Source organism: Tenrec ecaudatus, chromosome 8 (assembly GCF_050624435.1).
Source record: "Tenrec ecaudatus isolate mTenEca1 chromosome 8, mTenEca1.hap1, whole genome shotgun sequence".
Taxonomy (NCBI): domain Eukaryota; kingdom Metazoa; phylum Chordata; class Mammalia; order Afrosoricida; family Tenrecidae; genus Tenrec; species Tenrec ecaudatus.
The window spans coordinates 122,329,508-122,341,720 of record NC_134537.1 but is presented as its reverse complement, the minus strand read 5'-3'; the positions used below and the strand labels follow the sequence as shown (position 1 = coordinate 122,341,720).

The following is a 12,213-nucleotide window of genomic DNA, read 5'->3' as shown; positions in this document are numbered from 1 at the left end:
CAAGGATGGAAATCGGGTGGGAACGCGGTCAGACGATGCCAGGGGACGTTTGGGATTAATAGTGAGCTCGTGGCAGGAGCGGTGAAGGGAGAAGAGAGAGATCTCTTAATGACTCCGCTCTTCCAGTGGCGGGCCCTGCCGGATCTAGCTTCTCCAGAACTGTGTCCGTATTGTACATACACACCAGACTAAGGCGGGTTCTCGGGTTTCAGAAAGTTTATGACACACACTCTGCTAGCAACACTATGCTATGGCCCTGGTTCTTATTAACGGTATCCCTACTTCATTGTTTCTTGTCATTCTCGATGCCAAACATTAATGATAAATTCACATGATCTATTCTAAAACTGCACTGCATTTTTCCTTTATTAGGATGTCTTTACTATGTCAGTTGATGCATTTCCTTTTATTTGCTTCTGTGTCTGGCGGTAAGTAAAGCTTTATTGTAAGTATAACTGAAAATAGCTTTGTACCCTGACCTATAGATTAGAAAACAAATCCCAGTGTGATTACCATACGCGTGAGAGAATCCCACTTCATCTCATCCAGAGAAATCAAATAAAATGGGCTCATGATTTCCTGAGTAAGGCTCCAAGCGTTTTCAAACAGAAAAGAAACTGAGGTGAAGGAATCATTCAGAGAGGAAACTATATCTAGATCTACCTCTATACCGTATTTCAATGATACTTAAGGACAATATTGAAATAAAGCATATTTGACTTCCTTCACGGTTGGGTTGAGTTTACCATAAAGCAGGTCAGCTCCAGGAATGTTTGTTTTTGTTATTAGCTGCTGCTGAGTTGATCTCAGCTCAGGGGCTGACCCTCACTTGTCAGAACAGAACGATGCTCCCTGGGGTTTTCAATGGCTGTTTTTTCAAAAGTCGGTTTCCAGGCCACTCTTCCAAAGTGGCTCTGGGTGACCTGAACCTCCAGCCTTCCATTTAGCAGATAAATTAAGTTTGCCATTTGTATGACCTAGGTATCCACACTGTTTTAAAAGGCTGGTAATCTTAATTCCAAAACCTGTCAGGCACATTACCCCAAGCAAATAAGCAAACAAACAAGACAAGCAGACAAAACCCTATAAAACAACAAAGCCTTTCCGCGGGGATGGGGAATGTCTGACCCACAGGCCACAGGTTGTTGTGAGGAGCTGTGAGTCAGTTTGAACCCACAGCGACTCTATGCATGACAACACTAAACGCTGCCCCATCTTGTGCCGGGGTGACCACTGCTGCCATGCTTCAGCCCATTGCTGCAGCCCCTGGGTCAGTCCATCTCACGGGGGGCCTTCCTCTTCTTCGTTGCCCCTCTTCTCGCTCGAGAATGACGTCTTCTCCAGGGATTGGTCTCTTGTGGCCACATGTCCCAAGGACGTAAGACAAAGTCTAGCCATCCTTCTCCTCTAAGGAACACTCCGGCTGTACTGCTACCGACATGGCGTTGTTTGTCCTGTTAGGACAGTAGGCTTCTCCAGCACCACAATTCAGATGCATTGGTTCTTCTTGGTTCTTCCTTATTCAATGTCCAACTTTCACGTGCATTTGAGGCCACTTAACAGACCACGACTTGGGTCAGGCACCAGTAGCATAGTGGTTACCCATTGGGCTGTAGTTCAAATCTCCCACTTGTTCCTTAGAAGAAGGAGGAGGCTTTTTACTCCTGTAAAGAGTGACCGTCTGGGCAATCCACCGGGGCAGTGCACCCTGTCTGACAGGCTGCTCTGGGTCAGAAATGACGTGGCAGCAGTGAGCAGAGGTTCGGTCAGACTCCCCTTCGTGCCCAGAGTAATATCCTCACTCTGCAATGCTCTGAAGAAGCCTCGTGCAGCAGTTTCACGCAGGGCAATGCATCCTTTGTGCTCTTGACTGCTGCTTCCATGAGCATTGACTGCGGATCCAAGCAAGATAAAATCCTGCACAATTTTAATCCTTGTTTCCTGTATTTTTCTAAAAATCATTTTATTAGGGGCTCATGCAACTCTTATCACAATCCAGACATACAACAATTATCTAAAGCACATTTGTGCATTCATTGCCCTCATCATTCTCAAAATATTTGCTCTCCATGTAAGCTCGTGGCATCAGCTTCTCATTTTCCCTGCTCCCTCCTCACTCCCCCAGCCCTCGTGAACCCTTGATAATTTATGAATTATTCTTATTTTGTTTCTTCCTGTATTTTAATGAGCTTTTGCTTTCTTCGTGAATGATGTTCTCGAAGTCCTCTCCTAGACCACCAGACCACCTGTCCTAAGTGTTCAGTACGTCAAATCTGTTCTTGAGATGTTTTTGAAATTCAGGTGGGAAAGGCGGAGTTGTAGGTTGACTCTCTTTGACTTACTTTCATTTTCTACAGCTTCACCTTGAACTTTCCTATGAGCAGCGGATGGTCTGTTCCACAGTCAACCCCTGGTTTGAGCTGCTGAGATTGGGCTTTTCCATCTGCGTTCCCCACAGATCGAGTCAATTTGATTTCTGTAGCATGCATGTGTAGAACTCATGTATATAGTCACCTTTTCTATTGTAGAGGAAAGGTATTTGCCATGAAGTCATTGATCTTGCAAAATTCTACCAAGAGAGCTCCAGCTTCATTTTTATCAACAAAGCCATATTTTCCAATTACTATTCCTGCCTCTTTATTTCCAGCTTTTGAATTCCAATCACAAATAATTAGTAATGCATTCTGACATCATGTTTGATCAACTTGAGACTGAAAGCACTGGTAAAATTCTTCAATTTCTTCATTATCAGCTTTAGTGGTTGGTGCATAAATTTGAATAATAATTGTGTTGACTGGGTTTCTTTGAGTGTGGATACATCTTACCCTATTACTGACAGTACTGCACTTCAAGATAGATCCTAAAATGTCCATTTTGAGACAAATGGATACCATTCCTATTGAATTTGTCATTCCCCACACAGTAAACAATGTGGCTCTCTGGTTCAGAATGGGCACTACCAGTCCACTTCAGCTCGCTAATGCTCAGGATATTGATCTTCAAGTGCTCCATTTCACTTTTAACAACTTCCAATATTTTTAGATTCATAGTTTGTGTGCTCAAAGTCCCAATACTAATGCATGTTTGCAGCTATTTCCTTTCATCTTGAGTCATGTCCCCTCACCAAACAGGGGTTTGGAAGATTTGCTCCATACATGTCATAATGGTCAACAATTCTTTGAGACTATCACATCTTAGAAAATTACATATCTCTTTCTGGGGAAAAAATGTAACCTTTATACCACCTAAATTTAATTTTAATTTTCCTATTACTTCAGTAAATATTTAATAATTTTCTAAGAATCTAAAATTTATATCAATAAATTGATCATTTAAAAATAGTGAAGCAATAGAGTATTACCAATTATCATACCCATGGTCATCAAATAGACCAGAAAATTGTTTCTCTAGATCCTTTGGTTCATATAAACACAGAGTCAGACAAAGAAAAACCGATGAAGCTAGGGAGATCAATTTTTGCCCTGGATGTGATACTAAAGAATACCCATGGCTAGTAAAGATCAGAGAAAAAGTAATTCTATTGAGGAAAATGGTAACAACTTATGTTTTCTTCCACATCTGAACACTGCTTATTCTATCTTTCATATGAGGTAGTTCAACTTGCTTTCTCTTTGTAACATTATTACCTCACTAGACATGTGACCTATGAGTCAGCACCGACTGCATGGCAATGAGTTTGGTTTTGGTTTAGATATGTGTCCACTGAAATCTAAAATAACATGTGCCGTATATGATATCACAGAATGTGTGACTGAACTGTTCAAAGATACCCAGTTTCAAGGCGGAGACATAGCTACTGTCTTTGCACCAAGCACCAAGCACTGCCAGCTACTCTGTACCCAGCACCCACGGTGTTTGTTCTTCACGTTTTTGGCTGAATCATCATCTGCAGACTCTTCAAAATGGTCAGTGTTTGCATTTCTGTGCAGAGGAAATCAATGTTACGTGACATGTCCACCTACCAATTTAGAAAGTTTCGTGTTAGAAAGTAGAACGATTTGCCCTCCAGTTCAATTGACAATCTGATTGAATCGTATAAAAAGAAGAGAAAAATGATGGTGCTTAGGCGGATTGAGGAAGAACGGATCTCCTCTCAGTTTGGGTCAACTAATCTCTTGTTTGGTCTCAATGTTAATGGCAACTTGCTCATGGGGCTCTTAAGAGTGTGGCCCTACACAAGCAGATCATCAGCTTTTATCTTCCACACCGCCTCTAGGTGGGTTTGAACTGACAACCTTCAGAGTAGTTCAGCACTTTACCATGTATGCCACCCAGAAACACTGCAACGTTTGGTTTACACACACTCTCTCTCTCTCTCTCTCTCTCTCTCTCTCTCTCTCTCTGTCTCTCTCTCTCTCTCTCTCTCAAGTAGTTCAGCACTTTACCATGTATGCCCCCAGAAACGCTGCAACATTTGATTTACACACACACACACACACACACACACACACACACACACACACACACTTAAGTAGTTCAGCACTTTACCGTGTATGCTACCCAGAAACGCTGCAACGTTTGGTTTACCTACACACACACACACACACACACACGCACACACACACACACACTCACACACACTTAACCCTTTCGCTGCAATGTTTGGTTTACCTATTCTCTCTCTCTCTCTCTCTCTCACACACACACACACACACACACACACACACACATTTAACCCTTTGAAATTACCTGAAAACACCATGGTCCTTTACTCAAATTGCTCCCCATGGATTATTTTCCATAAGAATCATACCAACTTTGGCAGGAATTCCTCACCTGATCTCAATTACATCAAAATGTAGTCTTATAACTAAATATCCAAAGTCACGATTCACAACGTGCATTTGATTTCTTTATATCTACAGTCACATCTTCAAATGTTTAGAATATTTCACCCACCACTTTAGTTTTCATGCCATCGCCTTTGGAAGGTGCCAGATCAGTTGCCTTGTAGAATTTCTCACATTTTTAAGCTGAGTGATTATTTTTCCTCAGCTACTGCATTTCCTGTAAACTGGCATTCAACTGTCAAGTTTGGATTAGGTTTGGAGTAAAACTTTTATAGGCAAGAAGTTTCAGACCAAATACTCCCGTCGCAAGGCGCATGTTTCAGGGTCTCAGCTTTCACAATGCTGCGTCAGTTCTGTCAGTCAAGCCGTCCCAGCGATGGCAGCGCTCGCCCCTTGTGCTAGACTGTAATTGGTTTCTGACATTGTTTGGATGTCCTGTGATCTAGACAACTTTTGAGAGATGCATTTTTGAACCATAAAGCTCAAAAAAAGCTTTCTGGAGAAATAAGTTGTCAGCATATTTGCATATTATTACTGCAGCCACAGACATTTACTGAGAACCGAAAACAACAAATCCCAGAATCTAGGTCAAGAGCACAGTGAGACAGAGAGAAGGCAGATACACAGGCAAAACAGAGTGTTACATAAGTAGTTACATAAACATTTAATGTTGGTGTGGATTCACAAGTCTCTTGTTTTTCTTTCATCAGCCTAAGAACCAGTTTTTTTAAACTCTTCTTTACGTAATAATCCACCTTCAGTTTTCAGTACGACATAGGAAGTAGGCTACAATTGGGCCCATAGGCAATAGCTGACCAACCATTGATCTAAAAATTTGTTTCTTTTCTTTTTTGTTGTTTTTTAGTTTTACAAAAGCATTTATTGGTTATGAGATTGGAAAATTAATTACTTCTATCTATCTTGATGTTTTAAGAAACAAGTAAAAAATTATATTGCACTCTTAAAGAATATATTTCAGTCCTTTTTACCTTCATAGTTTACACACAATTTATCCTAGAACAAGTGTAACATTTTGAATCCTTTTGTTTCTTTTTTTAAAATTCAAGGATCATTTTACTGGGGGCTCTTACAACTTTTACTACAATCAATACATCAATTGTATCAGGCACATTAGTACATATATTCCATCGTTCTTTTCTAGGCATTTGCTTTCCAATGAGCCCTTGGGATCAGCTCCTCTGTTTTCCCTCCCTCCCTCCCTCCACCACCCTTGTGGAAATTTGTTCCTTTGTTTTTAAGACATAAGGCAATAGAATAAAAACAAACTTACTATTTTGAAAAAATAAAAAACCAACATTTGTTTGGCAAGAGAAACAGAGATTTATTTCCTTCTTTTTGACTTTCTGCGTGCTGACTTTTTAGTAGTATTTTAAAAAATTTTATCTTTCAGTATTTTATTGTGATGTGAATGAAAGTTATGGAACAATTTGCTTTTTTCATTCAATAATTCATAAACATGTTTCGTGACATTGATGATAATCCCTGCGGTATAAGAACGCCTTTTCCATTTACTCCTTGTATTTTCCATTCCCATTTGTATTTTCTTCCTACCCCTTCATGTCCTCTGAGCTCTATCCCTGGGCGAAGACTGCCCTTTGGATACTTTTTGGAGTGTTACATCCCTGGGGTTTGCTCACTTTATAGACAGTCTACTGTTTTGCTGAAAGTTGAACCATAGGGTGAGTTCAGTTCCAGGATTGAAGGGAAACTAAGAGTCAGGGTCTCAGGAGCTGAAGATTTTATCAGACCAGTAGGTGTGGTTCCACATTTTATTTCATGGGTTCTCCCACTCTATCAGGACTTCCGACGGTGATCAATCTCAGAAAGGTCAGCAGCAATAGCCAGGCACCATCTAGTCCTTCTGGTCTCACAGACTGGTTTTTATATAGTCCATTAATCCCATAATTGTTTCCTTGAAAGTGGTCTTCTTCATTCAGCTTTGCTCTGAATGGGGAGACACCAATAGTTTCGCCTTCAATGGCCGCTCCCATCTTTTATTACTCCATTTGCTACTCAACAAAGTAGGAGGCTGAGCATCACCTTTGTGGACTTTAGTGTATGCCAATTCACCCTGTTCTCCCCGGAGACAATGCACCTGAGACCCCAAGGCCAATGAGACATTACTGTAAGGTGCTTAGTTATGAAAAGAATTTTTATAACTTTGCACCCTGATTTGTCCTACCATATTCATGAACCTATTTGCAACAGATATCGATATATATGTGGAAACAACCTCTGATGGACCTATATATTTTCTTTGTTACACACTCATCCTTTTAAAACATATTTCTCACCCAGTAATGTTATTTTTATTTAAATTAGGTTCAGTTGTATCCTGAAAGACAGTGTCACTGAAACATTGCCAAAGGTGAATATGTCAGGAGCAACTTCCGGATATTCTTTCAAACAATGCTCACACCAAATAAGTGGTAAGGTCACCCACTTGAATTAATCAATACTAGTGACTGCGATACATTAGCTTTTAGTTTTAGAGCTATAAAAAAAACTCTGCTATATGGAAATAAACTCCCTGAATGAAGCTCTTTCTGTGTGAAGTAAAAAATAGCATTGATGCATGCTCCCCTCAACACATAGACACCCCCCACCCCCCACACAGACTAAAATTTCCTTGCTATTGACTCTCTTCTGACTCACAGCCCTGCTGTAGGACAGTGTAGAACTGTCTCTGTGGGCTTGTGAGACTGCAGCTCTTTCTGGGAGTGGAAAGCCTTGCCTTTCTCCTGAGGAGCCATCAGTGGTTTAGAGCTGCTGACCTTATGGAGAGCAGACCAATGCATGACCACCATGCCAACAGGGCTCCTACAGTTTCCTAGCTTTGCTTTGCCTCACAGAAGAACAACTCTTGCTACCTCAAATCTCATTTGTTTATTTTTTCCCAATCTGAAATTACAAGAAAGACTTTATTAAATTTATCAATTCCAATAAAAGGGAGCAAATATAAGTGTCATGCTAACACTTGACTTATGAATCCATCAATCAGTGGAGTTCAGGGAGAGGCTGTGACAGAAAATCAAACAGGGATTATATGTCTAATATTGCTGCTTCTTATGAAGGACGTTGACACTGTGTGGCTCCTTTCCTGTAAGAGGGGGATTGAGCAGATTGAAGCCAAACACAGCAAGGCCCTCCAGGGGGAAGCGAGTGAGAGTTAGAAAAATATGTGAGGAGGAACTGTTCCTAAGGTGGAACCAGTGGATTGATACCTGGGTGAAAACTGTAATTTTTGCCTTTATTTCTAGTTTGCAACAAGGATGTTTATGTGGATCTAGACATGAAGGGCGTGAACTATAATGTCTCTATTTCCCAATCTGTTCACGAGTGTCAAGAGAGATGCACAAATGACATTCACTGCCACTTTTTCACATATGCCACCAGGAGCTTTCCCAGTGTGCAGCATCGGTGAGTGAGTTTCCCTAACCTGAGAATACCATGTGATGGGTGTCCACAGAAAATCAAAATGGTGATTCACTTAAAAAATAAAATCGGATAATCCATTTGATCTAAATTTACATTTTAACTCTAAAAGACTTTTCCGTAATAGTTACTCATAGCTTCTTCATAAAAATTCCACTTAACACCAAGTTTTAACTTGGATGTGTCGATGTTCTTTTAATGCACTGTTACCCCCAAAAAAGGTGTTAAAACATTTCCTAGCTAATTTCAGAACTGCTATACTTTTAATTGGACAATTTTGAAAGCACCTAGTTAGTCTGCCTGCTCCCTTTCCAGCCATTTAACAGGAGAGAGTAAAAAATAAAAGCTTAACAGTCTAACACTGGAGAGTTAAAAATCAAAACCTATGCCTCTCTGTCTCCTGGCAGCAGTTCTTCAACAAAGACAAAACAACCGAAACAGGTGTGAGATGTCTTACTCTGCCCTATACTGGGTTTTGACATATTCCAAGAATAAATTAATTGTATACAAATTTTTAATGATCTCATTTCTAATTACTAGGATTTATTAGGAAAATTTATTTTTTTTCTGCTGACAGATTTTTAATGTTCTGGATTTGATTAAGGAGACCTGACTCCACAAATGTTAAGAACTTGACTGCTAATCAAAAGGGCTGGAGGTTCAAACCCACCCTTGATTCTGAGGGAACAAAGCCCCATCAAGTCCTGTCCATTGACACCTGTAAACATTCCAGCTGAGCAAACCTGGAGGCTCTACTCTGCTCTGTGGTGGGGACTCGTACTGAGTCAGAACCTATGTGACACCACGCAACAAAATAACAACAGGGCTGATGAGTAAACGGCATTTAGCTAGAATCTAACAAAAACAAGTGAAATGAGTTCAAATTACTAGCATCTGAATTTTGAGCGAACAGTTTTAACATTCTGCCTTTCATATGCACAAACCGGTAAAGTGAACAACAAAGAGGTCTATCAAAGATTTATTCCAAAAACAACCACGAGAGAACTAAACAAATCTCCTGAATCTGTTCCTCTTCCATCGCTCTTCTTTTACTCGGCTCAAACGAGCTCTTTGTCATTTCAGAGGATACAGTGCGCGCACAAACTAAGAAATGATAGTTTCTAAACACTGCGTGTTAGTCTGGGTACTTTAGAGAAACAAATTCACAGAAACTCATGTTTAAGAGAGAGTTTTATGTAAAGGTTAAGTGTGCATCAAGAAAACATCCCAACCCAGTGCTGCTCAAGCCCATAAGTCCACCATTATTAACCCATATGTCCAACACCAATCTACAAAGTCCTCCTGCATCTCACAAAACAGACGCAATGATGCCGACTGCAGGAGGAAAGCCAAGTCAGTGAATGTGTAAGTACCTCAGCGCTGGCAGGGGTCTCCACACGGCTGCTCCAGCACCCAGGGTTGCATCCGGGTAGATCCATGTGGCTTCTCCTCGGGGATGTCTCACAGGAAGTGAGCCTTGCCAGCTGAAGCAGGGAACTGCTAAGGCAGCTGCACCCTGGTCTAACCATCAGCAAGAGACCCGAGAACTAGAAAGGCCAGGCTCACTGAGCCATGTATCCCTCCACCCTTCAATTAACCCCACATGTGTTTATTGACCAGGTTGGCACAATAAACTAACTCACACTGAAAAATAAAATTAATATGTTAAACCTGAAAAGGGCTTACAAAGTCATCAGTTCACCATGTAACTACCCTCTGAAGCTGCAAAGTTACTGATGGAGAAAATCATGTTAATTGAGTTCACATGGACACTTGATTGTGTTTCAGGTCTGGGGCTCAAGTTCAGTCCTCCGGCCTCTTCGGCCAGCTTTCCTGGGTAATTCCTGACTGTGACTGCGTCCAGTGCAGGACTGGCAGTGCTTCCTTCCACTAGGGGTGCGGCCACTCTGTGTGGGCGCTGACTCCCAGGCACCTAACCGCAGCAAGAGGAGGAACTTCACACAGCAAGGGATTTTCAGGCCCAAGGGGTCTCTCTAAATGTGAATTTCTGCTTATTCCTGTCTTTTCCTACTTATTGGAAGGATTTTTAAACATTTATTTGTTGTTTTGTTTTTTAATTCAGCAACGCTTGTCTATTAAAGTACTCCCTAACGGGAACACCATCCAGCATAAGGAAGAACAACGGCGTGGTATCTGGATTTCCATTGAAATCCTGTGGGCTTTCCAATCTGGGTAACTATTGCTTTCTTAACGAGGCGGGTTAACGATCGAAGTGCAGGTGCTGCAGATATGCTTGGGAGATCGAACTTGGGATACCATGTTATGTTCACTGCTGAAATGTACACAATGGTCTTTTACCTTCTTAGTGTGAGACATTCCGTTTTTATATATTACAAATCTTGCACTAAACAAGTTTCTTGGGATGGGGTTCTCAAGACTGTGGCTCAGATTTGACTGGACTTGTTGGATGATGGATTTCATCACGTTCGTTTTTTCTCTTACACAGCCTGTATTAGGGACCTTTTCCCCAGAACGAGCTTTGCGGATAGAAACATTGACAGAGTCTTGGCTCCAGATGCTTTTGTGTGCCGTCACATCTGCACCCATCACCCCAATTGCTTATTTTTCACCTTCTTTTCCAAAGAATGGCCAAAGGAAACTGAAAGGTAAGGGGTCAAGATTAAGAATCATTTCTTGTCTTTCAAAAATGGCAGCTCAAAATCCATCATCAGGGTGCAGGACAACATGGATGAAACATACACCTTTCCTCTGGTCCTTTAATACTCCCCTCTCCCCCAACTATCATGACCCTAATTCTACCTTACAAATATGGCTAGACCAGAGCATGTACACTGGTACAGATAAGAGCTGGAAACACAGGGAATACGGGACAGAGAAACTCCTCCGGACCAACACTGAGAGTAGCCATAACAGGAGAGGAAGATGAAGGTGGGGGGAGAAAGGGGAAACGGATCACAATGACCTATCTATAACCCCCTCCCAGGGGGATGGACAACAGATAAGGGGGTAATGGAAGACATAGGACAGTGAAAGACATGGAAAAATAATTTATAAATTATCAAGGTTCATGAGAGAGGGAGGAGGGGAAAAACGAGGAGCTGATGCCCAGGGCTCAAGTAGTAAGAACATGTTTTGAGAATGATGATGGCAACAAATGTACAAACGTGCTTGACACAATGGATGGATGGATGGATGGATGGATGGATGGATGGATGGATGGATGGATTGATTTTGATAAAAGTTGTATGAGCCCCCAATAAAATAATTTTTAAAAAAGAATAGTGATGATAGGGCAGGATGGAGCAGGGATTCTTTCTGTTGCACAAAAGGAGTTGGAACTGACTCAAGGGTACTTCACAATAACCACAACATCCTTCATAAAAAATGACTTTGGATCTGAAAAAAAAAAGAATTCCAATTAAAATTTTAATCTAAACATCTGTAGAGGATAAATGTTGCAATGGGTTCCTGGCACTCCTCTGTGTCTATGCCTCTCTTACTGACCACAAACTCAATGTTACCAGAGACTCTTGCTTTTCTTCAGCTTTGTTGAGGAGAGTGGGCCAGCTCTGAATGGAATGAAGAAAACAAGGATGCCTATGGAAAGACCGCTTAGTCCGATTCGCTGGTTTACGTTATTGAACCAGGAGCAGAAAGAGCTGGAAATACAAAAATCAAATCTTCAGTGGAGATTTTTTTGGTTAAAATTGATCCTAACTCAGAGCAGCTCAAAAGGTCAGAGCATAAGGGCTCCCTAGGGTTTCCAGGGAGATGACCCCTCCCAGGAGCAGACAGCCTCATCTGAGGAGTGGCTGGCGAGTTCGAACTGTTGGCTTCGAGGTTAGTAGCCCAATGGGTAGCCCACTCCACCTGTAACAAGGGAGTGGTGGGGCAGGCAGCCTGGAGTCTGAGAAGAGAAATTCTGTTTCCTACTGATGGGCACTGGCATGGGAACCAATAATAA

At 41.5% G+C, this 12,213-nt stretch overlaps 1 protein-coding gene across 1 annotated transcript; it reads left to right on the top strand.

Moving 5' to 3' along the window:
* Window positions 1-373: 373 nt before the first annotated feature.
* Window positions 374-8,256, top strand: F11 (coagulation factor XI). Its single transcript, XM_075555773.1, has 4 exons — window positions 374-428; window positions 3,764-3,926; window positions 7,155-7,261; window positions 8,093-8,256. The coding sequence occupies exons 1-4, from the start codon at window positions 374-376 to the stop codon at window positions 8,254-8,256; spliced, it is 489 nt and encodes a 162-aa protein (XP_075411888.1).
* Window positions 8,257-12,213: the final 3,957 nt, after the last annotated feature.